This window comes from Mustela lutreola, chromosome 3, assembly GCF_030435805.1.
Source record: "Mustela lutreola isolate mMusLut2 chromosome 3, mMusLut2.pri, whole genome shotgun sequence".
NCBI classification, from domain to species: Eukaryota; Metazoa; Chordata; class Mammalia; order Carnivora; family Mustelidae; genus Mustela; species Mustela lutreola.
Window position 1 is genome coordinate 154,963,450 of NC_081292.1, and position 24,924 is coordinate 154,988,373.

A 24,924-nucleotide genomic window follows, 5' to 3' on the forward strand; every position below is an offset into this window, starting at 1 on the left:
ACGTCAAGCCTAAGTAATTTGGAAAGGAATGTCAAGGCAACCATGCCAAACTATTAAAAAAAAGAGAGAGAGAGAGAGAGAGAGAAATGTGCATATATATATATATATATATATATATATATATAAAGTATATAATTATTATGCTATATATGTATTAATAAAATGAAGCGTAATAATTTAAGGAACCTCCTTCCCTTGTTTGCATTCTTATTTTCCTAAGCACTCCCTATGTGTTCTCCACAGAGCAGCCAGAGTGATTCACTTTTCAGAAAGTGAACCAGGTTACATCTTAACACTAACCAGTAGCTTCTTACTGAAGTTGTAGTAAAGTCTAAATGCCTCACCGTCACAAAGCAGTCCCACATGCACTGACCTCTGCCTCTCACTTCAACTTTACCTCATACGATTTGTCTCTTAAGTACTGCATTACAGTCATTTTGGGGTTTTTTTATTATCCTAAACAAAGGGTCTTTACCATTGCTGCTCTTCCACCAAATATTCAAGTGATTCCTATTTGTTGTTTATTTATAGATCAAATGTTAACTTGTCTAAGAGGCCTTCCAAGAACACCTAATTTTGCCTTTTTTATACCCCACCTTTGGAACTCCATTCCATCATCTTAATTATTTTACAGTTGTTTATGGTCTGCTTCCTCACAGGATGTAAGATCTTTGAGGACAGGAATCTTGTCTGTCTTGTGTATCACTGTAGAGCCAGGGATACAGTTGGACCTTAGAAAATTGTAGTTGAATGAATAAATAAATAAATGAATGAGTTAAAATGCAATGGCAGTTAAACAAATTGGTGATAAAAATATCATTAAAGAATGAGTACATTATTATGTTTTCTACCTATATAATTTTATTTATGTAACAATAGAAACTTTTATTTTACCCTAGATGGTTCTCTTAGAGTTAGACATTCAGGAAACTATTATTTAAAATGAAATATGTCACAAATAATCCTTTATTGGAATGTTTAAGAGAACCCCATAGGTAAAACTGAGCTCTTAAAATATTATCCTCTGATAACTGTAGACTTGTGAACAAGACTAGATAATTTTACCATATTTACATAATTTTACTTCTTAAACTACTATTTTGCGCACAGCATTGGATTAGATACTACAGAAAAAACAAAAATAATGATTTTTTTTTATTATATCAGAGATAAAAATTTATAGTATAAACAGTTAGACAGTAATTAGGCATATGTTTTTACTGGCAACACAAAACTTTAACCAGATCTTTACATCAATGTGCCACCTCTGTGAATATTAACAAAATATTTCTATATGTACTTGTCCATTTCCTTATTATTACTTAACATGCAAAAGATATAACTAGTAATGCCAATAATAGGCATATATTGGCTTCATATTCTATGTCCTATTACCATATATTTTTTTCTGTTATTAACTATTAAAAAAAAACAAACTTTATTGTAAAGTTATAGCCATATGATACCTAGGCAGGGCCAACTAAAAATTCTGAACTGGCCAATATATAAAAACCTTGATTCTAGCTTTCAATACCTTCAACATTTTATGATTAGATTGTGAAAAAAAACAGAGAAGATAAACAAAAATGTTCTGAATAATATTTAAAGAACTAATGAGGTTAAAAAAATAAATTGCTTCACCTTGTTAATTAAAAATCTCTGATAACATCTGAAATTATTCCAAGAACCTCCCCATAACCATCAAAGTAAGATGGTAACACAAACATCACTTTTATGTTACTCTGTGTACACTACACTGATCTTACTTTTTGATTTAGATTAACTCAATAAATTTTTACTAAAATAATCCCAATTTCTATAGTTCTTCCATTATATAAATTTATAATTAGTGGGGCACCTGGGTTAAGTTGGTTAAGTTGGTTAAGCATCTGTTCAGTTCAGGTCATGATCCCAGGGTCCTGGGATTGGGGGCATGGGGGCGTGCATCAGATTCCCTACTCAGCAGGGAGTCTTCTTCCTCTCCTTCTGCCCTTCCCTCCTTGCTCATTGTGTCTCCCCCACCCCATAAATAAATAAAAACCTTTTTTAAAAACCCTATAATTAGTAAGAATATTCAGACTTACATAAATTACCTTACTTGTTATTACTCTCTTAGTAGTTTTAAAGGATCACTGCTATATCATCATAGTTCATAAATATTTTCATAAGAAAATGTAAGAAAGAATAGTTAATCTCGTGAACAAAAAAGGTTTATTTCCTAGTATAATTCAAGTATAATATGAGACACATCTGCTTTCATTATTACTAAGCACTAGAAACAGGTTGGTTAAAGCAGTGTGAAAAAGTAGCTCAAAATCTCTTTCATTTAGAAGAACTTTAAACCATACCAGTCACAAATTTATAACCACTTTACTCATATTAACTGAATAATCAACCAGAGTGATCGTCAAGAGTCTTTTATATTTCTCCCTCCAAGGATCAATAAACTATAAAAGATTGTTAAATATGCAGCTATCACAGAAGATTGTGTCAGCACTTTAGGAGACAGAACCATAAAATAAAAGAGAGTAGCTCAGGTTTCAGAAGCCATCTAATAAACAATTTGAAAGCAGAAAAAATATGTAACCCTCCCCATCCATGATTCAAGTCATGAGTCTATTTTATAATCCTATATTTATATTAGTTACTAGTTAGTGAATAATGAAAATAAGTAGAATTGCACACATAGGTGGTTTTGTTTAAACCCATTGTTCAATTGAAGACATGGTAAATATACTTCTCTGGCATGCTTGTATATTGTATTTATGCAATGTACTTATAATGCACTTTAATTTTAAAGTTAAATAGTCTAAAAACAAATATAAAATGATTTTATATTAGCTATATGATAAGATGTTAAATGTCCTATAAACAAAGTCAATTTTTAAAGGATTATTATCAATTTAATTTAGGTATATTAAAATCTCTGATTCAATCTGACTCAGGAATTATTAACAATTTTAATTTTAACTTGGAACACATTTATAGGAGCTATTCTACAGAGTATTAGATACATAATCTAAAGTACAGACTTCTGTAATACCTTGGGGGATTTTGAGAAAATATAATAACTGGGAGGTTTTATTCTTTTTAAATATTATACCTATAAAATAAAATTTCTATTAAAATATAAAACATAAAGGTCTCTCACTTTATCATGTGATTCATAATTTTAAAATTTGTTTAAACTTAATTTTCATATTTTAAATGAAAAAATAGTCCCTTTAGAAAAAATTACCCTGATTGTTCTATTCATATTCAGTGTTACCATAAAACAGTAACTGTTAATCTTTATGTCTGTCTTCTTTAAATGGCTTGTATTATTAATCTTATTTATACTTGCAGTCTTCCTATACCCTGAGGTAAACCTGTGTCTCTTAAATTATATTTATGTCTTTGAAATTTAAGTACAAGTTGCTGTCAAAAGAAATGTATTCCCCTAATTATTCCCAAAACAAACACCTCAGAGACCTAGTAGAATCATAAAAAGCAAAAAAATAAGGCATCTTTGCAACATTGTCTCTTAAAAAATGTCTTGTTTTGCAGTCTGATAAGTTGTAAAAGTTTACAATAACAGGCCATTCTACCACATTCATTGTTTGGTTTTTAAACTTCTATGGCTCTAAAATAGAGTAAATTTATTTCATACATTTATTATTGTGCTATAGATTTCTGGAAATATGGTCATTTATGCCTTGAGAGTCCCTAAGGTAGTCTTTTTGTGTGAGTAAAAAACTGATTTTGAAATTGTCACCCTATGTATTTTGGGCTGTTTAGGATAATCTAAATTTAATCCATTTGTTATAAAAAGGTGTTTCAACTTTGAAATAAAATGTAAATGATTTCTTAACTAAAATATTAGTAATATTTTGATATGGAAAATTCCATTACTATAATTAAGATGATTAAAAATATTTTATTATAAATGACATATTCTGAGAATTCATTTACTTCAAGAATTTCTACATCTAGAAAACTGGAAGGTATGAGGGGGATGAAGGCCAAAAAAAATTAAGAGGAGGCATACTAATTGATTGCCATTATTGACAGTCAATCTAAAAAATAATCAGGAGCTGTATTTTGTAGTTATTTGTAGGCAATGTAAGTTATTGCCCTGAAATTTAACCATTGTTAGTATAAAATACGTTTTAACATTCCTTTCATATTATAATAGGTTTCATAAGTCCTCTCTGGTACATCAAAGTTTTATTGTGAGTTGACCTTACAGACCCAGAAAGTTCCATTGTGAAATCCTAGTATTTGACTTGGCAACAAAACACATTATTATAGGGGTGTCTGAGTGGCTCAGTCAGTTGGGTTTCCACTCTTGGTTTCAGCTTAGGTCATGATCTCGGGGTCATGGGATTGACCCCTGTTTTGGCTCTACACTGATCTCAGAGTCTGCTCTCTTCCTCTCCTTCTGCCCCTCCCCCAGCTCATGCACATGCACACATATACTCTCATTCTAAGTTAATTAATTAAATCTTTAAGAAGCCATAATATTATAGAAATTAAGTGTAGGATGAAGCATAGTAACTTGTCAAGAGAAGGCTTAGGTATGGGGTTCTTGGATGGCTTGGATGGCTTGGATGGTTAAGCATCTGCCTTGGGCTCAGATCGTGATTTCCAGTCCTGGAATCGAGCCCCAATTCGGGCTCCCAACGCAGTGCGTAGTCTGCCTCTCCTTCTCCCTTTGCCTCTCCCCATGCTTGTACTCTGTCTCTCTCCCTTTCAAATGATAAAATCTTTTTAAAAAGCGGGGGCGGTGTTGGGGCACCTGGGTGGCTCAGTGGGTTAAAGCCTCTGCCTTCGGCTCAGGTCATGATCCTAGGGTCCTAGGATGGAGCCCCACATTGGCTCTCTGCTCAGCAGGGAGCCTGCTTCCCTTCCTCTCTCTCTGCCTGACTCACTGCCTGCTTGTGATCTCTGTCTGTCAAATAAATAAATAAATAAAATCTTTTTAAAAGGGGGGGTGCTTATGTGAAAAGTTGGTAAATATTGCTCTTTCAAACAGTATACCAAGTCTAGAAGAGAGAATACTACACAAGTTTAAACATCTTCAAATTTGGCCTAAAATAGCACTGCCACTTTAAACTTGAATTTCTGGAAAAAATTATCAGATAATGTCTATTTAATTTTAGTATGGGGACAGTGTATTTGTAAGCACATCAAATCATAGTGTATGAAATTAAAATGATTAAGAAATTAACAAGGTTGGAGTAGATGTGGGAAATATATTTTAGATATTTTTAAATTCCCAAATATAATTTGAATATTATTAATAATTGTATTAAACTCTGCTTTTGGCTACAAGGTTTGTGTATAATTGAAAATAGAAGACATCAATTATGTCTGTCCACAGAATGAAATATAAAAAGTTGAGAAAAAAATCAGCTATTGAATATGTTTAATGACTGGTACAAACGTTAACCTATCGTTATTTATATGGCATATGTGGAATTAATCATTCAGCAAATGAATACTTAAATAATTTTTATATGCCTAGGCACACCAAATATTTCTGTTAAAGATATATGACAACTATTGTAGTTGGAGATAAGAACAGCATTGAGACCAGTGGGAGAGGAAAGTTTAACTGATATAAGCTTGATAGAGAGAAAAATAAGATCATTAAAAACTTCCTTGAAGTGTCTGGCAAATTGTACTGCTAGGAATTGAACTTGTTCCATAAAGAAAGAGGTGAATACATTTGTTCCTCTGACCTCTAAAAGCTTACAGTAAAGTGGAAGAGATCAACTTTAGACAAATAAATGTCCCACAATACAATAAATAATATAACAAGTTATATGGAAGCTTAGAAAAAGAGAGAGATATTAAAATGCTTGAAACACTTAGGAGAAGAATAAAAGAAGGCTTTATTTCTGTGTTAAGGAAGAGAGGTTCTGCATTTCAGGCAGAGGAAATGGCATATACAAAGGTACCGTGTTGTAACTCAATATGACCTGTGGGCAGAGAGGAAGAAGGGGCAAAGAGGGGGTTAATCAGTTTTTGCCATGTGTATGACCCTGTCTTGGCTTTGTTGCTTTTCTCCGCCACCTCTTTGTTGTCTGTACTCCCCGTCTTCCCGTTTCCCTCCTTGTCCTTTTTCGTCATCTTCATCATCATCTAAGCAATGCCTCAACTGGTTACACTGTCTTCTTAACACAGGTGTATCACACAATGTGATGGATCATGGGAAATACCTTGATAATCATGACATATGAGACAAAATCTTGTGTGGGGCTAGATTGTGACTTTCTTTATGTACCATTTTAATATTGGTTGATTGTTGAGGGGACCCAGAAGCTCTCGTTCTTTGAGAGTTAGTTACCTTGTTTTATACAGTTCATTAAATAAATTAGTGAGTAAACTCATCAAATTTACTACATTTAGAGACCTCATGTTTCCTTCGAAGTATACCTAATATTTCAAGACAAGAATGGTTGCTTGTCTTTAAGTAATAAAGGTCCTAAAAATTTCTAAGATTTCTTGGAAATCTCCATTTTATCCTAAAAATTGATGTCATTTTACTCTCCATGCCATATTATAACCATGCTTTTAACTGGAAAAAATATTGCCTATCACTAGCTAAAAATGGTATCCAAGAATATAAGCCATATTTACCTCATGACATTAAATGCACTCTAACTCACTGTCTGTATATCAGTGAAGTATTATGTACCCCCAGATTGCCATCAAAGTGAAGTTGGCGCAGTGAAGAGAGCATTAGTGTCACAATATCTTTTCTCTCTTTCTGAAAAGAAATGACAACCATTTTAAACAGTTTTAGTGAGTAATAGTCTCAATATTTTTGGTTATTATTATAATGAACATCGTTAAGAATTCCGAGTTAGTCCTATATGGTAGAAAAATTTACACCAGTTACTTCGAAATCTATAAGAGACATTTGTTTTTTCTGTTGGTGATTGTGATTCATTATTCTGGTCAGTGACCAAAATATTTTCTCTTTCTTGGAAAAATTCTTAGAGTAACATTCATGTATTTATAAATTAAAAATCCAATTCTGGGGAAAAAATGTTCTACCAATGATAGTTTTGTTTGAAAATCTATACTGCATTGTAGGAATGTTGCATGTTAATTGTGTATATTTTATGTCATTAGACCCTCAGAAACTGCTTTTTGTTTATAATCAATAAGATTAATTGTAGCACTTTTTTGATGTCAGTAGTCTCACAATAGAGCTTCTGAATCATTTTCCTCCCTAATGTCTGTATGAATCAGTAACCCAGAAATTTAGAGGTTGTATAAAAATGAGCAGTGATGTGAGCATATCATGTAAAAAGGCTCTCATGACCTGACGTCTGGCTCTGTATCATAATATTCAGCAACTAGTCAACCTGCAACCTCCACTCCACTCTTGACACTAGTAGCAATTTCTTAAATACACTGTGCTTTCTCTACTCTGCCTGGAATATCCTCTCCTCTGTGTCTCCCCTGTGTCATGCCCTCCCACAGCAGTTAGGATGCTGTCTTAGCCATAGTAATGAAACAGGGATAGCTAAAATATGGGCAAAAATGCTAGTGTGTGTGTGTGTGTGTGTGTGTGTGTGTGTACAACAAAGCAATGAGTGCAATGTTAAAATTATAGGTAGAGAAATTGGTACTAGGGAGGAAGTGGTAGTGTTTAAATAAGATTAAGGTGGAGTACTGACCTTCCTGCTTGGAGTGCACCAATATAAGGAGGTGAGGAAACAAGGTGTTCATCAGGAATAGCGAATAGCTTGACTAAATCTACAAAGAATACAAAACTGGGAGATAAGATTTAAAAAAAGAGAGAGAGAGAGGGAGAGAGTCTTGAATTTGGAAGTAAGGAGTTGGACTTTATTTTGATAAAAATAAAGAAAATTGAAAGATTTTCAGTTAATGAAGAGACATGTCCAGCTTTATAAAAGTAAACCCATCATTCGGGACGCCTGGGTGGCTCAGTCAGTTAAGCCGCTGCCTTTGGCTCAGGTCATGATCTCAGGGTCCTGGGATTGAGTCCCCCATCGGGCTTCTTGCTCGGCAGGAAGCCTGCTTCTCTCTCTGCCTCTGCCTGCCACTCTGCCTGCTTGTGTGCATGCGCTCTCTCTCTCTCTCTCTCTCTGACAAATAAATAAATAAATAAAATCTTTTTAAAAATTTAAAAAAAAATTTTAAAAAAGTAAGCCCATCATTAATGTGTCAAATGTGTGAGGTAATAGGTTAGAACAGCCGATGATTCCACTGTTATTTCTCATCTGAGTAAGAATTGTATTTGAGGTCTGGCAATAAAGTACTGACACTAATATATCGTAGAAAATTTTGACTTCTTCCAACAGAATGTTGTCCCCTTCAACAGGGAGACAGGACAACTATTTTCATCTTGCTGCCATTACAGAAAATATTTTTTGAATGCTTTTGTAATTGCCTTCAGAATCCATTTTATATATATGTTGTTTATAGTGGTAATAGTTGATTATATAGTTGATATATCAGAATCATTTTATATATATGTTGTTTATAGTGGTAAATAGTATTTTAGGTTCATCACAGACTAGTTAATTGTAAGAACTACTTTTGCAAATTCAAGCATGTTGTTTCTTTCCACTTTCATGCTGTAAATCTTCCCTTGCTTTTTGGATGGAGTTACACAAAAATTTGTGTTAATACTAAGCTAACTGTATTTTATAAATATTTAATTACCCATGTGCATTTTATATATCTGCTCTTGTTAATAAGTATTTTATTCTCATCTTATAACCTGGGAAAGGATTGAATAAATTTTGAACAATGGAATAATCTGAGTTGAATCTAATATTGATAATACAAACACACACACACAATCATAAGGTTATTTTAAAATTCAAAGGGTGAAAATAAGTCATTGTTTCTATGTATGTTTCTATGTTTCTAAGTCTATTCCTAAATCTCTTAAGAGAATTCTATTCATGGAAATAATAACCTTTTGATAACTTTTTAAAATTTTAACTGGAGGTTTTTCAAACACATACAATGATTAAAGAGACTTTTGGACTTGATTTTCTTTTTAAGGAAAAAGAACGGTTGAAACAAGAAAAACGTGATGAGAAAAGATTAAATAAAGAACGTAAACTAGAGCAACGAAGATTAGAATTAGAAATGGCAAAGGAACTAAAGAAGCCTAATGAAGATATGTGCTTAGCAGACCAAAAGGTAATTTATCATGTGAAACATTTCATTAATAACTTTAATTTTCCCTGTGTCTCACCTGATTCCTTTGCCGGAGTTGCCATTACAAAAGCCTTTCATTTTTAACCAGAGCAGTGGGTTTCCAAGTCAAGGTCTGTCTGCCTTTCCTGGACAGCCACCAATAATGTCATTTGGTTCCTCCCAGGCATTTAGGTACAGAAAACTCTAATTCCATACCACATACCTGTAGGTATTTAAAGAAGTGAAGATTTATAATCTACAACTTCCTTCAGTGCTTTAGTGATCGTAACTAACTTTTCTTGAGTGTGTTTATTACATGCCGGGCACTATGCTAAGTGCTTTCAGTGAATTCTCTCATTTAATCCTCACCATAGTCCTGGGGAACTGATATTTATGCCCATTTACAGATGGGAAAACTGAGACACAAAGAGATTGAGGAACTTGCCCAGTATTACACTGCTAATAAGTGGCAACGTGGATTAAGTCTCCGGTTTGTTAAATTCCAGAGTCCATACTGTTTATCATCTTGAAAGCCAAGAAGTATATCCAACCAACGTACTTCATATGTGTTTTCCCTTCCATCATGCTTCACAGATATGTAATGTGGCTAAAATATATAAAAGTAGAAATTTGGAAAGAGCCAAATAATATTGGTATCTGGCATGATTTCATATACTTACAAGTAGAAATATTTTATGTTTGACTCTAAGAAAATGGTATTTCTAGAAAACTATATTGATGCTTCATATTATCTCTATGATACTATCTCAACAATATATTATTATACTTGATAAATAGCATCTATATTTACTTATAAGTCATATTCATCTGTAATACAAATAATGAGTGTCTCTTAATCTGTGTAAGCTCTTTTCTAAAGTACTTAAGGCAAACTTTTAGTACTCCAGTGAGGATTTAATTATATTAATATTCTATTTAGTTACTTAGCATAAATGCTTTTAAATGCAAATGAAAGTATAATGCCAGTTTTAGTCAATTGGATGTTTAAAATGAGCCTAGAAAGGGCATATATGTAAGTTAACACACTTATTAAAGCCTTATAGTGAGTAAATACTTTTTAATTCTAAATGAGCTTTATTTCCTTGCATCTTTTATTTTTATTTAAATCCATATGCACTGTATCAATATATATTCATTTTAAGCCTTATTTTTATTAGCTTTGTTGTATACATTTTTAGAGTCATGGAAATGTCTGCGTATGATAGCGTTCAGGAAAAGTCTCTGAATTAAATGGTTTTCAAATGGAACATAAAAGATTTGTATGGTATCAGCTATTATCCATAGTTCTGTGTTTCCATATAATATTGTAGGAAAAGTATTTGGTTAGTTATTTCAGTAAGTGAAGGGTAGGAGAACATTTTTGGACAAGACAATTCAGAGAAATAGAAGTATTTACAAGTCACATTTCTTTCCACAAAGTTTAAGATACAATTATTAAATCCCATTCATGTAGAAAAAATATTTTTAATTTAGATTACCTATTTACTTAATTTTTTAAATGTTTATGACAACTAGTACTATAGTTCAGCCATTGAAATGTTAATATGTAAACATATTTGAGAAGGAGCAAAAGAGACAGCTTTCTAATTTTGATATTGAAACTCAGTATTAATGCTTTGCTATGTACAGGAAACCTAAAGGCTGTTAGTTGCAGTATAACTGGGTTCTTGATAGGGTCATGGGTTCTGATCATGTTGACCTAGTAATTTGTCCACATTCATTAGCCAAAAATGCACTGTGCCCAACCAAACAGCCCTCTGATGCACAATGTTAGTTTCTGAGCTCCCCAAGTAGTTTGCGGTATAAATTGGTCTCCATCATTAGAAGAAATCAGTACTCTGCTAAGTATGTCCATGGCATGGTATTATTGAAATGTTCTTATGTTACCTAATTATTGCGCCAGCCATATAAGCCAATTTTTATCAATATGTAAATTAATTAAAATTAGCATTCTCTTTTGCAGAAATCTAAGTTCATGTTGGGTTCAACCAAAATTTTTTGTTGGTTACTTGCATTCGAGAGCTGTCTGTAATTAGTACCATGAGGTTGTAGAAATGCCCCCAGGGAATTTATAATCCAGAGGGAAAATCATGGCTCTAAAATAATTTATTATTTTGTTTTATGTGCAGCCTTTGCCAGAGTTGCCTCGTATTCCAGGACTTGTTCTCTCTGGAAGTACATTTTCAGACTGTCTCATGGTGGTGCAGTTCTTACGAAACTTTGGTAAAGTTTTGGGCTTTGATGTGAATATTGATGTTCCAAACCTGAGTGTTCTTCAGGAGGGATTGCTAAATATAGGGGACAGCATGGGTGAAGTACAAGACTTGCTTGTGAGGCTCCTCTCAGCTGCTGTATGTGACCCAGGTCTAATTACAGGATACAAGGTAAAAAATATATCTATAATTTTTTTTTAAATTTGTACTATCATGGGGCGCCTGGGTGGCTCAGTGGGTTAAGCTGCTGCCTTTGGCTCAGGTCATGATCTCAGGGTCCTGAGATCAGGTCCCGCATCGGGCTCTCTGCTCAGCAGGAGCCTGCTTCCCTCTCTCTCTCTCTTTCTGCCTGCCTCTCCATCTACTTATGATTTCTCTCTGTCAAATAAATAAATAAAATCTTTAAAAAACAAAAAAATAAATAAAAATAAAAATTTGTACTATCAGTGCATTGTTAGCTGGCTTTTAGCATATTAGCAGAAAACTGTATAGACTGATCCAATTTTTCTCTACATGTCTGACCAAGTCAAATGTAGATCAGCTTCAGTTTGTACTTAAATTGGTACAAACCTAGAAAAACCTATTTCATAAAGCCTAAGGAATATAGATCATTCCCAAATTACTATTTTCCTCTAGCTGTCAGCAAAAACCAAATTTAAAGAAATGCCCATATATTAGATTACTATTACCCATGTGATATTATGATTATTATTATGATGATTATTAACATAATTCATGAAGCAGTTAGAACTTATGTGTGCCTTTTGAAATTATACTGTGTTCTCTCTGAATCACTGTGAATAACTGAGGCTAATCAAAGCATCTACAGACCAGCACATTAAGACTCTTAACGCAGATACCCAATAAGTTCGAATTTATTTTAATTTCAACTAAGCTACACATTTTGGTCAGCTTTGCTGTAGATAATATTGTAGAGTGAGAAGCTTCCAGATGCATCTGCTAATTTCTCTTCCATCTCTCTATTCATTCACTATAGCAGGCAGTGGCACCTATGACATTGAGAGCCAGAGCACAGTAGTCATGTTCTTGAACCTAGCCCCACCACTACTGATAGAATGTCTAGATAAAGCCTAGAAGCTTAGGATAGTCTCTATAGTCAAGGAAGGTATGATAGACTATTTCTACCCATGAATTACATACTATTCTCCCTGCCTAACTTTTAACCAGGGGCTTGAAGAAGGAATAGAAGGATTACAAGTACTTAAAAACTTGACTATCATCTGTTGCCTATTTTTAACTCCACTCCATCAAAAATATGAATAAAGTCCTTGCCAGTAATATCTAGATTATTTAATATCCATATTTTAAAATTGTATTATTTTTATGTCATGAATGGCTATGATCAATACTGATAAAAATGTCAAATTTTTATAGGCCAAAACAGCTCTTGGAGAACATTTGCTGAATGTTGGCGTGAATCGAGACAATGTTTCTGAGATTTTGCAGATTTTTATGGAAGCCCATTGTGGACAAACTGAACTTACTGAAAGCCTAAAAACCAAAGCTTTTCAGGCTCATACTCCAGCACAGAAAGCTTCAGTCTTGGCTTTCCTGATCAATGAACTGGCATGCAGTAAGAGTGTGGTGAGGTAAGCATACACCCAGACCTTTTTGGTGATTGTTTTCTGTTTTGAATTTGTCTAATCACAAAATAATACAAACTCCTAATAGAACATTTTGAAGTAACAGACTACCACACACACAAAAAAAATTAAAATTGTACTTGATGGGGCGCCTGGGTTGCTCAGTGGTTTAAAGCCTCTGCCTTCGGCTCAGGTCATGATCCCAGGTCCTGGGATCGAGCCCCACATCGGGATCTCTGCTCAGCAGGGAGGCTGCTTCCTCCTCTTTCTCTCTGCCTGCCTCTCTGCCTACTTGTGATCTCTGTCAAATAAATAAATGTTTAAAAATCTTTAAAAAGGGACGCCTGAGCGGCTCAGTGGGTTAAGCCTCTGCCTTCAGATCAGGTCATGATCTCAGGGTCCTGGGATCGAGTCCCGCATCGGGCTCTCTGCTCGGAAGCAGGGAGCCTGCTTTCCCCTCTGTCTCTCTGCCTGCCTCTCTGCCTACTTGTCATCCCTCTCTCTCTCTGTCAAATAAATAAAAAAAAAAAATAAAGAAACACAAAATGTTTAAAAAAAAAATCTTTAAAAAAAAAATTGTACTTGATTTCACCATTCAGAGATGACTACTGCTAATAATATTTAAATGTATTTCTTTGCAGTCTGTTGAAACAAAAATTTGGACCATACTGTATACAGTCTTTGTGACTTGTTTTAATTATACAATAGAGTACCAAAACTGAAAGAATCCAAAATTTTTCTTTTTTGACGTCTTTCAATGATAGATGACTACCTGATTTTCCTTAGTAGCCATTCCTAGAATTGGATAATTCTACTTTTTATTATACTATGTGCTAATGTAATATTAATATTTTTAGATTATTACTTTATTAACTTGTACTTTTTAAAAAAATATCCTCATTTAAAAGTCAAAGTAATTTCTCCACTGTAGTATTTCAAGATTTGATGAACAAATCCATGTCCATCTTGTTCTTGTTATTTGTTATATTACAGATTTAAATATGTTACTTTCAACCCTTTACCTTTGTAGAAAAAGGTTTGACTCAGATATTTTAGAGCTATGCATTTCTACCATTACTGGACATTTTAAGTTTTCTATATATCTCTAAGATATGAAAATATATTAATATAATTTTCAATTGTTTTTGCTATTCATAAACAGTCATCATTTGTACTTACCAAAACTGCATCAATTTGCTTATTACCAAACTAATGTATTGCATAATGGATTAATTTATGTCTTCCAATTTTTGCATTGACAGTGAAATTGATAAGAACATTGATTATATGTCAAACTTGAGGAGAGATAAATGGGTAGTAGAAGGTAAACTTCGCAAGTAAGTCTTGTTTTATTAAAATCAGTTTACTGTTTTTCCTTTGTACACGTTCCCCTATAAAGCATACAAATTGCAACCTTATTTTGTCTTAGAATTAGAATAGTAAAGCTTAATAAGGATGAGATATGAAATTAATGAAACCCAGGGTCAGAATTTGCAGTGGACAAAAGTTACACTGAGATTTCATTAAGCTCATATTCTTCAAACTTAGAAAACAGACCATTTATCTTCTTTATTTCAAAGAAGTCGAGTAATCACATTTTCTAAGATTGTTGTTGCTATCAGGTTACTTTTGTCATAAACAGAATCTGTTTGGAATTACCACCTTTTTAATTGCTTTCTAATTAAAGTTTGCTTTTACAGAGGGTCTAACATATCCAAATGTATTCAGCATTAAAACTTAATTAGCTTCCTGCCAGGAAATACAATGCTGAAATTATTCAACTTCTATGTTAAGAAGATAATTTCTTTATGGTAATTTGAACTGAAATTTATTCAGTCTGATAGTATAAGATCAGAAATTATCACTTGGCCATTGCTAGAGTTAATCTTTACAGACTTCTAAATTTTACTTTTTTAAATGTGCTCTAATTCCAAAGAGGTATCCTAAATAATTCTTGAAAGTTAATACATTCTATAATTTCTGGAAACATGTTTATTAAACTTCTCAATTCTAATTTTTATTATCATTGATTTATTCCTTATTGACAAAAATACCATAAGATATTTTTGGCTCAAGCTCATGATGTGCTCTTTGAGGTGCCTGGGTGGCTCAATCAGTTAAACATCGGATTCTTGATTTCAGATCAGGTCATGAGATCAAGCCCTGGGTTGGGCTATGCGCTAGATATGGAGCCTGCTTGAGATTCTTTCTCCCTTTCCCTCTACTTCCCCCCACCCTATGTGCACACTTTCCATCTCTCTCTCTCTCAAAAAAAAAAAAAAAAAAAGAAAAAGAAAAAACAAATCAAGGGGTGCCTGAGGGGCTCTGTCAGTTAAGCGGCTGCCTTCAGGATCCTGAGATGGAGTCTGCTTCTCCCTCTGCCCCTCCCCCTGCTTGTGCTCTCTCTTTCTCTCAAATAAATAAATCTTCTTAAAAAATGTTTCGCTTTCGGGGCGCCTGGGTGGCTCAGTGGGTTAAGCCGCTGCCTTCGGCTCAGGTCATGATCTCGGAGTCCTGGGATCGAGTCCCGCGTCGGGCTCTCTGCTCAGCAGGGAGCCTGCTTCCCTCTCTCTCTCTCTCTCTGTCTGCCTCTCCATCTACTTGTGATTTCTCTGTCAAATAAATAAATAAAATCTTTAAAAAAAAAAAAAAAAATGTTTCGCTTTCTAAAAAGTAGAGAGAGAAGACTTTACCATATCATTATTCTTTTCATATTTAAAGGCTCAGAATCATTCATGCTAAGAAAACAGGCAAAAGAGACACTTCAGGTGGCATTGATCTTGGAGAAGAACAGCATCCATTGGGCACACCCACACCAGGACGCAAACGAAGAAGAAAGGGAGGAGACAGTGATTTTGATGATGATGACGATGATGATAGTGAAGACCAAGCTGATGAAGATGATGAGGATGAAGAAGATAAAGAAGACAAAAAAGGAAAGAAGACTGATATCTGTGAAGATGAGGTAATCAAATTTAGGTTGATTTTAAACTTAACAAAGACTGCATAACATATTGGAAAATAATAGAGAATTTGGAGTCAAATGAATTTGTGTTTGAACTTCATTTGGACAATTATTTACTTCAGATTCTTCATCTGAAAACTCAGTGTGATTCACCTCTTAAAGTTTTTTTGTGATAATTAAGTAGATATTAAATATAATGCCTACACATAGAAGGCACTTATACCGAATAAGAGAAATGAAGTTTTTCTTTTTATATAATAACGTGAGCATTCTCGAGAGAACTATGCAGAGTCTTAACTTAAGGTATTCTCTTTATTCTGGTAACATAATGTCTTTCATTTGCATGGTCCTTCATGTCCTAAAAGTGTTGTCAGATTTAGTGAGATTGGTAGATTTTCTAAATATCAATTTATTATGTGCCTAGCTTTGGGCACTTTTGACAAAGATGAGTAAGACACTGTGGAAGTCCCCTCTCAATTTACACTCTCACTGAGGAATATTTGAAATAAGAAAAAGTAGGGTGCCTGGGTGGCTCAGTGGGTTAAGCCGCTGCCTTCAGCTCAGGTCATGATCTCAGGGTCCTGGGATCGAGTCCCGCATCGGGCTCTCTGCTCAGCAGGGAGCTTGCTTCCTCCTCTCTCTCTCTCTCTGCCTGCCTATCTGCCTACTTGTGATCTCTCTCTGTCAAATAAATAAATAAATCTTTTAAAAAAAAAAAAAAAAAAAAAAAAGAAATAAGAAAAAGTAATGTGTTAAGTGTTCACTGATTTGGTAGCAGTATTTACAATGTGCTAGTCAAGTACAAAGGAAGGGCATTTGACCTTTTTGAGGAATAAATTCTCACAAAGTCTTTCTGGACTCATTAGCTGAGCTACTCATTGGGCTGCATGTTGACCTGGGGAAGAATCCACAGAAAAGTGTTCCAGGCAGAGAGAACAGCAGAGGACATAGAAGCCTGAAACCACAATGTGCTTTAAGGGAATTAGTAGGTGCTCCTACTACTATTATCAAATCCAACACAGCTCTGTATTAGGATTTTAGACTTTCTTGGTGATAGGAAGCTACTGGAGGATTATAAGTAAGGTAATCGCCTGGGAAGACTTCAGTTTTATGTGACTCACTATAGCAATTCTGCAGAAGATAGAAACAGATTTGGGTAGGGCAAGATCAGAGGTGGAAGATCAGTCAGGAGATAGTGCAATAGTTTAGATGAGTTGTGAGGCATCTGAAACTAGGCTAATGGTAGTTGAGATAAAGGAGGAAAGGATTCAATAAATAGTGGGAAGAATGAGTAGTATTTGAAGATGTGCTTTGTAGGTTGATGGATGGGTAGGATTGACTCCAACTATCTGGCTTAGGAGATTGCATGCTGTTGTTGCCATTACTGAGACCAAGAAATCAGGAGGAGCAGATTAAATAGATGGTCGGGGAGGATGGGGGAGAAAACAGGTAGTGGAAGGTAGGAAACGACAGCAGCCTTATTTTAGACCTGTTGAGTTTGAAGTACCTATGCAGAAGTTCAGCAGTCAGTTGGATTTAAGAATCTGAAGCCTGAAGAAAAGGTCAGCCTTGAAAATATAGATATAGAGGTTATTAACACATACACAGGGAATTGATTTAGTGTATAAAGTAGTGGACTGAAGTTGGAACCCCAGGGAACACTGATATTTAAGACCTCACAAGGCTTTTTGATGAAGAAGAAATAGAAAGAGATTTCTGTAGTGGGTCAGGGATCCCCAAGTTCACCTCCAGAGTCAGCGACTTAGTAGGAGAACTCAGAGAACTCAGAATCAAGTTATGCTATGTCTATGAATTCTTATAGCAAAAAAGAAACAAAGCACAACCCGAAAAGGCTTATGGGCCAAAATCCAGAGGAAACCAGGCTCAACCTTCTAAGAGTCTTTTCCTAGGGAGTGACACAGGACGAGCTTATTTCTTCTAGCAATAAGTTGTAACATATGTGAAATGTTGTGTACTAGGAGAGCCCATTAGAGACTTGGTGCCCAGAGTTTTTACTAGGGGAATGGTCACATGGGCACCACTTGCATAGCATGAGCCAAAATTCCAGACTCCCAGAAGAAAAGTATGAATGAACCACATTGATAGCACAGTTTAGTGAGCCAGTCTGATCATAGTGAAGGAAATCCTTTAAAATCCAAGTTCCCAGGGCCACCTGGTGGCTCAGTGGGTTAAAGCCTCTGCCTTTGGCTCAGGTCGTCATCCCAGGGTTCTGGGATCGAGCTCTCTGCTCGGTGGTGAGCCTGCTTCCCCCTTCTCTCTTTCTGTCTCTCTTTCTGTCTGCCTCTCTGCCTACTTGTGATCTCTGTCTGTCAAATAAATAAATAAAATCTTTAAAAAAATAAAATAAAGTAAAATAAAATCCAAGTTCCCAGACACCAAGGGCCAATCTTAAGAGCAAGGCTTTCAAAGGATAGCAGTCAGGCCCACAATGTTAACTCTTTTCTACTTGTGTAGTAATAAAAATCAAGAAAATACAAACATTTCCAAAAGGAGACAATGATAGTATCAAGGCAGCAGGAATCTTGTGTGATGAGTACTGGAAGTGTTTGCTGAATTTGGCAATGTGGACTCATTGGTAACCAGTGCCAGCAGTTTCATTAGAGGGGCAGGGGTGGAAAGCGGGCTATGAATGAGAAAAATAAGAAGTGAGAAAGTGAAAATGACTGCTTTAAGCATGGTGCCTCAGAAAAAAGGGTAGTTAGTTCCTAGAAGTAGATGAAGACCAAGGATTTTTCAGCTGTGAAAGATATAAGGTGATTTTTGGTTGAAGGGAGTCAAAAAAATAAGAGAGGGGGGAGTTGAAGATTAAAGAGATGAAGAGAATAATTAATGGTATGAGGTCCCTAAAGATTTTGGAGGGTATTCAATCAAGGCAGAGGGGCTAGCTTTGAAGAATAGGATACAGGAAAGAAGACAAGGTCATAGAGGGTGTGTGTGTGTTTAATGGAAGCTACCATAAGCCACAGAAATAGACATGTATAAAAGGGAAATAAAGGTCAAAGTTCCCTTTTTACCAGAAAAGAATGCTAAAGATACTGATAAGCCTGAAGAATGATACTCAAAAAATATACTATCAATCATTCCTCTGTCCTCAATTCTGGGAGTGTTTAGCTAAGGAAATTGAGAGATAATTCTCTCCTTTTTTAAAAAATGTTTTTTAAAGATTGTATTTATTCACTTGTCATAGAGAGAGAGAGAAAGAGAGAGCGCTTGGGCACAAGTATGGGGAGTGGCAGGCAGAGGGAGAAGCAGGTTCCCTGCTGAGCAAGGAACCCGATAGGAGACTTGACCCCAGGACCACAGGATCATGACCTGAGCCAAAGGCAGACGACCAACCAACTAAACCACCTAGGCATCCCTCAAGAAAGAATTATTTTCCTTTACTACATCAACTAAGTACTGCTGGATAAATAAGGAAAGAACACTTAGAAGGATGAATTCATTGATAAGAGTGTATGAAAATAATACCTAATCAAAACCAGTGATGAATTACTGAATCAAAATTTTGACTGAATCTGGATAATGTGGAGGAACTTACAAGGTCATGGTCATACAATTCTCTTAAGTAAAAATAGCATAAATGCAAAATGTTTTCATAAACTCTTTCCCATGTTATATTTTAAACTAAAATGATAAAAATCTCTAGAATGAGCTTTACTTCTTTTGAGTATCAATCTAAAAAGGAGATTACATTGAGATTCCTTGCAGAAATTAATTATTTCATAACGTTGTACTTTTGAAACCACTTGATCATATATTTCCATGCTGTGATAAATAATGTGAAGGCTATGTAATTTGGATATTAGAATTGTAATCACTCAAACAAAAGATACCATTTATAATTGGTCTGCTTCGTTTGGCAAGAAAAGCTGACTCTGTAGCAGGAATTAAACCTTTCTGATCTTATTAATCACCTTTTCATAGAATTAGGATCACTCTTCAGCACTTAATATTATAAATTGTTTTGAAGTATTAACTCTAATAAATTTTAAAATACTGGGTAGTTATCCTACTAAATTAGAGTTTATTTACAGAAATTATTTGTTTTGCCTGGCTGCTTTTTTCACATGGAAAATTAACAAGCCATACATTTTTTTTTTCTTTAAGGGAGATTAAAAATCATTATTAATTATTTAAAAATCATTATGTTTCTTAGACAAGATGTATTATTTAAAGTGGTACTCTATATTTTTTATGAGTGTTGAACTATAGAGTTAATTAGATTGTAGGGTTTCATTGATCAAAATTCTGGCAAATGTATATTGCTTGTTATTAATATGAGAAAACATTTTAAAAGCTTTTAAAAATAATAAATATTTTAGGACCTAAGAAGGCAAATTAGCATTTCCTTTAAATGATTTGAGAGCTATTCTTCATAATGAAGAAATGGCAGCCACTTATCAATTTCCTATTAAATAAAATCTTAACTATTTAAATGAATCTAACTGGTAAGATAGGCACATTATTCCTCCAAAAATAGATTTGGCCTCTCAGTAGTTATACTTCTCAAAGGATTAATTGAAGAGACCCACATGATCTCTTTCAGTTAGAAAATACTGCCCTTGACTGAGTCATGGATAGCCCTTTGTCTCAAATATGATCCCATCTTCTCACTTTTCATTCCTTTAACACATGGAGTCTCTCTAATGCTTAGATCTGTGTTGAAACTTTTGTGAGCCTTAACTTCACAACTAGGCATGTAAAGTTATGTGGGCAATTAAACTCCAGCATATACGGACATATCATGGCCCTCCCTGTGGGATGATAAACTGTGGAGAACAATGGCAGGGATTCTGTGTTCTTAGTTTTCTTTTTGCCTTTCACTCTGGTCTTTCCGATTCTTTCATATTTCTTAAAATTATAGGGACTATTAGCCAAAGCTCCTTTAAATAGAACTTTAGTTGACATTCTACTTCTTTTCCATCATAGGAAGAGTCTTAGAAAGGGCTGTTAGTTAATTTGGCTGATACATAGCTACTGCCATGTCTTGTTTCAAATATTTGTTGGTTGAATTTTATTTTTACATAAGCAAATTATCAAACATTTATCCTTTGGTCAGAAGATCTGTTCAGAATCCTATAGATATGAATTATCTATTTGAGAGTCAAAATTTAAAGATTTTAGGATTTTTTTTTAACCCAAATAGAAATCATATTACTATTAGCACAAAAAGTATGCCCGAAATGCTTTTGTAATTTGGTTCACTGAATTTGGATAAGGAGTGGATAATGATAGATAACGGTAAAACTGCTGAGATTTTCCTTTCACTTCCTTTTATTAGGGCAATAATGATACCAGTGTAGAAATAACTGTTCACGAGTGGTTGATGGCAACATGGCTTTGTAAAAATGCTTATAGAAAGTAAACATCAAGGGCACCTCGGTGGCTCAGTGGGTTAAAGCCTCTGCCTTTAGCTCAGGTCATGATCCCAGAGTTCTGGGATCAAGCTCTGCATCAGGCTCTCTGCTCAGCGGGGAACCTGCTTCCTCTTTTCTCTCTGCCTGCCTCTCTGCCTACTTGTGATCTCTGTCTGTCAAATAAGTAAATAAAATCTTTAAAAAAAAAAAAAGTGAACATCAAAAATAAATTTCTGGGTTTTTTTTATCCTAAGTGTACCTACATCATCTTATTAAAGTATAATTTTCAGAAAGAAGGAAAGTAATCTTACATATATATATATATGTGTGTGTGTATATATACACTAAGCAACTAGCATAGTTCCTGGTTTATATATATATATATATATATATATATATAAAATTTATATATATGTAAATCAGATATATATAATATATATATATAAATCAGATCTGTTCTTACTTAGTTCTCACAAAAATCCTATGTTACAGATAATATTAAGACCGATGTACGAATAACAAAACAGTCTTAGAAGAGTTAAGTAATTTGCCTATATGAAAGTAGTGTAGCTGACATTCAAAGAAGCATATATACCCTCTATTACCTCATAATTTCCTTCTCAAACATAAAATTTTGGGCTAGTTTTCCTATATTTATTTTCTAGAATGAAAAAATTCATATAGCCACCTATGTACTTTCCATTTATGAAATTAATACTGTATATAGTAGAGATTATTTTTTTCTTTTAAAATCTCAGTGTTCAAAATGTAACTTAACCTTCTTTGCTCTAAAAAATGACTCTTTTGAATTAAGGTACCAGTATTTTAGCAGTTCCCGGATTTAAAACTTTAACATCATAATTTGCTCCTTCCTTCCTCTCCCTCACCCTTCCCTGCCTCAGATCCTGGACTCGTCAGGACTTAGCAGTTCTAATTATGTATTATTTCTTACATCCCTTTGCTTTTCTCATTTCTATTTTTTTAACACCAGTGACGCCCACATTCTCCTTCCCTCTTGAATCACTGCAGGAATCTACTAACAAGATTTGCCAATTCTAGTCCTTTCCCTGCTCCAGGCCATCTTACAACTGTTACCAGATTAATCTTTGTAAAGCATAGTTCTGATGTTTATCCTCCCTCAAAGGATATCATTGTCCATTGCCAAGCATTCACAGATCTAGACAATTTAGCCCTCAAACTCCTCCATGCCTCATCTCCCGCACTATCCTTAATGTACCTTTCAGGTCATGATATGTCAAACTCTTCCTGGAATGCCCTGCCTTCTCTTCTCTCATTGATCAATTCCTAACCATTCTTCAACAGCTGAGTAAAACACAACTTCTTAAAACAGAAACAACAATAGCAACAATAAAAACACAACTACTTCCATGTAGCATTTCTTAGTATAGATTCCCACTAGAATGAATCTCACCTTCCCCTGAACTCCGTAACTCTTGATCTCTACTTAAATCTTGAGATCCTTATAGCTTCCTACTCTTTGATGGTTTTTGTTTTTTAGTGTTAATATTTTCTCTCCCTACCATATTATTTATAAAGAGCAACAACTGAGTCTTACTTATTTCCATAGTGCCTATCCTAGTACTTTGTATACTATTTCTATAGTGCCTATCCTGGTACTTTGTGTAAAGGAGACTTTCATTAAATATTTGCTGATTGATTAAAGAGATAAATCTTAAAAACAGGTAAATGATACTGTATTTTGTTATGTGTAGGATGAAGGTGACCAAGCAGCAAGTGTTGAAGAGCTAGAAAAACAGATTGAAAAACTGAGTAAAGTAAGCACTTTTCAGATTACAGTTAACATCTTTTTTTCAGTGTTTTAAAGATCCACCTTGTATGGGATTAGTTCTTCTGGCTGCTAAATAAAAACAAACTTTCTTATAAGTAATTAAAATGAGGAGCTCTAGAAACAGTCTCACAATTAAACTTTAAAAAAGTTTAATGCCAACCAATGTTAAAAGCCTAAACTTAATCAGGGCCTTATTCTGCAGCTCTTCATTTAAATACAAAATATAAGTAAATGTATGGTTTTATATCTTGTAGGTTATTACTTTTGAAGTTTGATCAAATATCATGGTAATAGTTTCAGCATCTTACGTTTCATTTTACATTACTATATATGTATATTTTATTTGCATTAGATTTATAAACTATATATTTGTGTACTTCTCATTTAAAATAGTCAATTAAAAATTGAATTTCAATAACATTATTGAAGTTTTAAATGAACTTTTATAAAAAGGATGAATTTTTGGAATTATAATGAGATTAATACTATGAGATAGCTGTATATTATATCAATGTTAGATTCATCTCAAATTTATCCCAAAACTTAGTTGTATGTTACATAGGTTTACAGTATGAGTATAAAAACAAGCAAATACAGGTATGGTCAATTACATATGTGAGAATTATTTGTCATAAATGATATAACCAATAGGATTGAGCCAGTTCTGGCCAGCAAAATACTTGATCACATTTTTTATTATCAAGCATAAGACAAGCTTTACTATAAGATAACTGATAAAATAAAGCATGTTTAATCCATGGTAACAAAAATATTCCTGTTACTTTCAAAATAATTTCTAACTTTTTAAATGTTACTGAAATTGAAGTCAGGCATGTAATATTAACTCTTTTGCTGTCTGTTCCCAGAAGTGGAATTTAGCTGCTTATTAAAGGCATAATAAGTGTAAAGTCACTTATATATTAATTCTTAAACCAATTGACATCCATAGCTTAATTATATGCATCATTTTTTAACAGCAACAGAGTCAGTACAGAAGGAAGCTCTTTGACGCTTCTCACTCTTTACGTTCGATGATGTTTGGCCAGGATCGTTACAGACGCCGGTACTGGATTCTTCCCCAGTGTGGGGGGATTTTTGTAGAAGGCATGGAGAGTGGTGAAGGTAGGAACTGTTAATCTCTTACAAAATAATATGAAAAACCATATTTTTAAAAACTCTGTTACTTCTTCAATACATTTTGTGCTTCCAGAATCAAATTTGGTTTACGGGTAAACATTGTAAAACCTTGATTCTCATTCCTTTTGAAATCATAATGCCTCTTTCACTGATAAATATTCCTTCCATGATTTCTCTTCTGCCACTCTTTCTGACATCATAGACTATTCCTTTCTTATTTAGTGGACAAGGATCTCTACCTGTATTATCCTTTATAGCCGCTTCTCTATTTTTTTCTCCCATTGTCAGATTTTTTAACATGTGGTTTATTCTTCAACCTTTTCAACAAGCATCCATCCTGACAGTATCCCTAGACATAACTTGCTTAAACTAAGATCCTTACCATAATCCTCATTCATCTTGAAATCTTGTTCATGTTTGATATTTATGATCACCTCCTTCTCCATTAAACTTTTTTCTTTGAATTTTGGGTTACCACAGAATCCTTGATGTTTTACCTTTAGACTGTTCTCTTACTGCCTCCACTTGTGTTGCATTAACTAACCCAGTACACAGTGTGTTTATGTGCTGGTAAGCCATCTGGAATTGAACTTTTTAGAACCATGTGTTTGGGTGTTTCCAAATG

The 24,924-nt window shown here is 34.2% G+C and overlaps 1 protein-coding gene across 20 annotated transcripts in view; it reads left to right on the top strand.

The window, feature by feature from the left end:
* BAZ2B (bromodomain adjacent to zinc finger domain 2B) overlaps positions 1-24,924 on the top strand; it is a 317,972-nt gene that overhangs the window by 247,611 nt on the left and 45,437 nt on the right. For all 20 annotated transcript variants that reach the window (XM_059167217.1, XM_059167218.1, XM_059167219.1 and 17 more), the window contains 7 exons: positions 9,034-9,174; positions 11,322-11,576; positions 12,801-13,015; positions 14,272-14,346; positions 15,731-15,974; positions 23,086-23,148; positions 24,140-24,284. In XM_059167217.1, the coding sequence (XP_059023200.1) occupies positions 9,034-9,174; positions 11,322-11,576; positions 12,801-13,015; positions 14,272-14,346; positions 15,731-15,974; positions 23,086-23,148; positions 24,140-24,284 (1,138 nt within the window). The remainder of the gene's footprint in view (positions 1-9,033; positions 9,175-11,321; positions 11,577-12,800; positions 13,016-14,271; positions 14,347-15,730; positions 15,975-23,085; positions 23,149-24,139; positions 24,285-24,924) is intronic.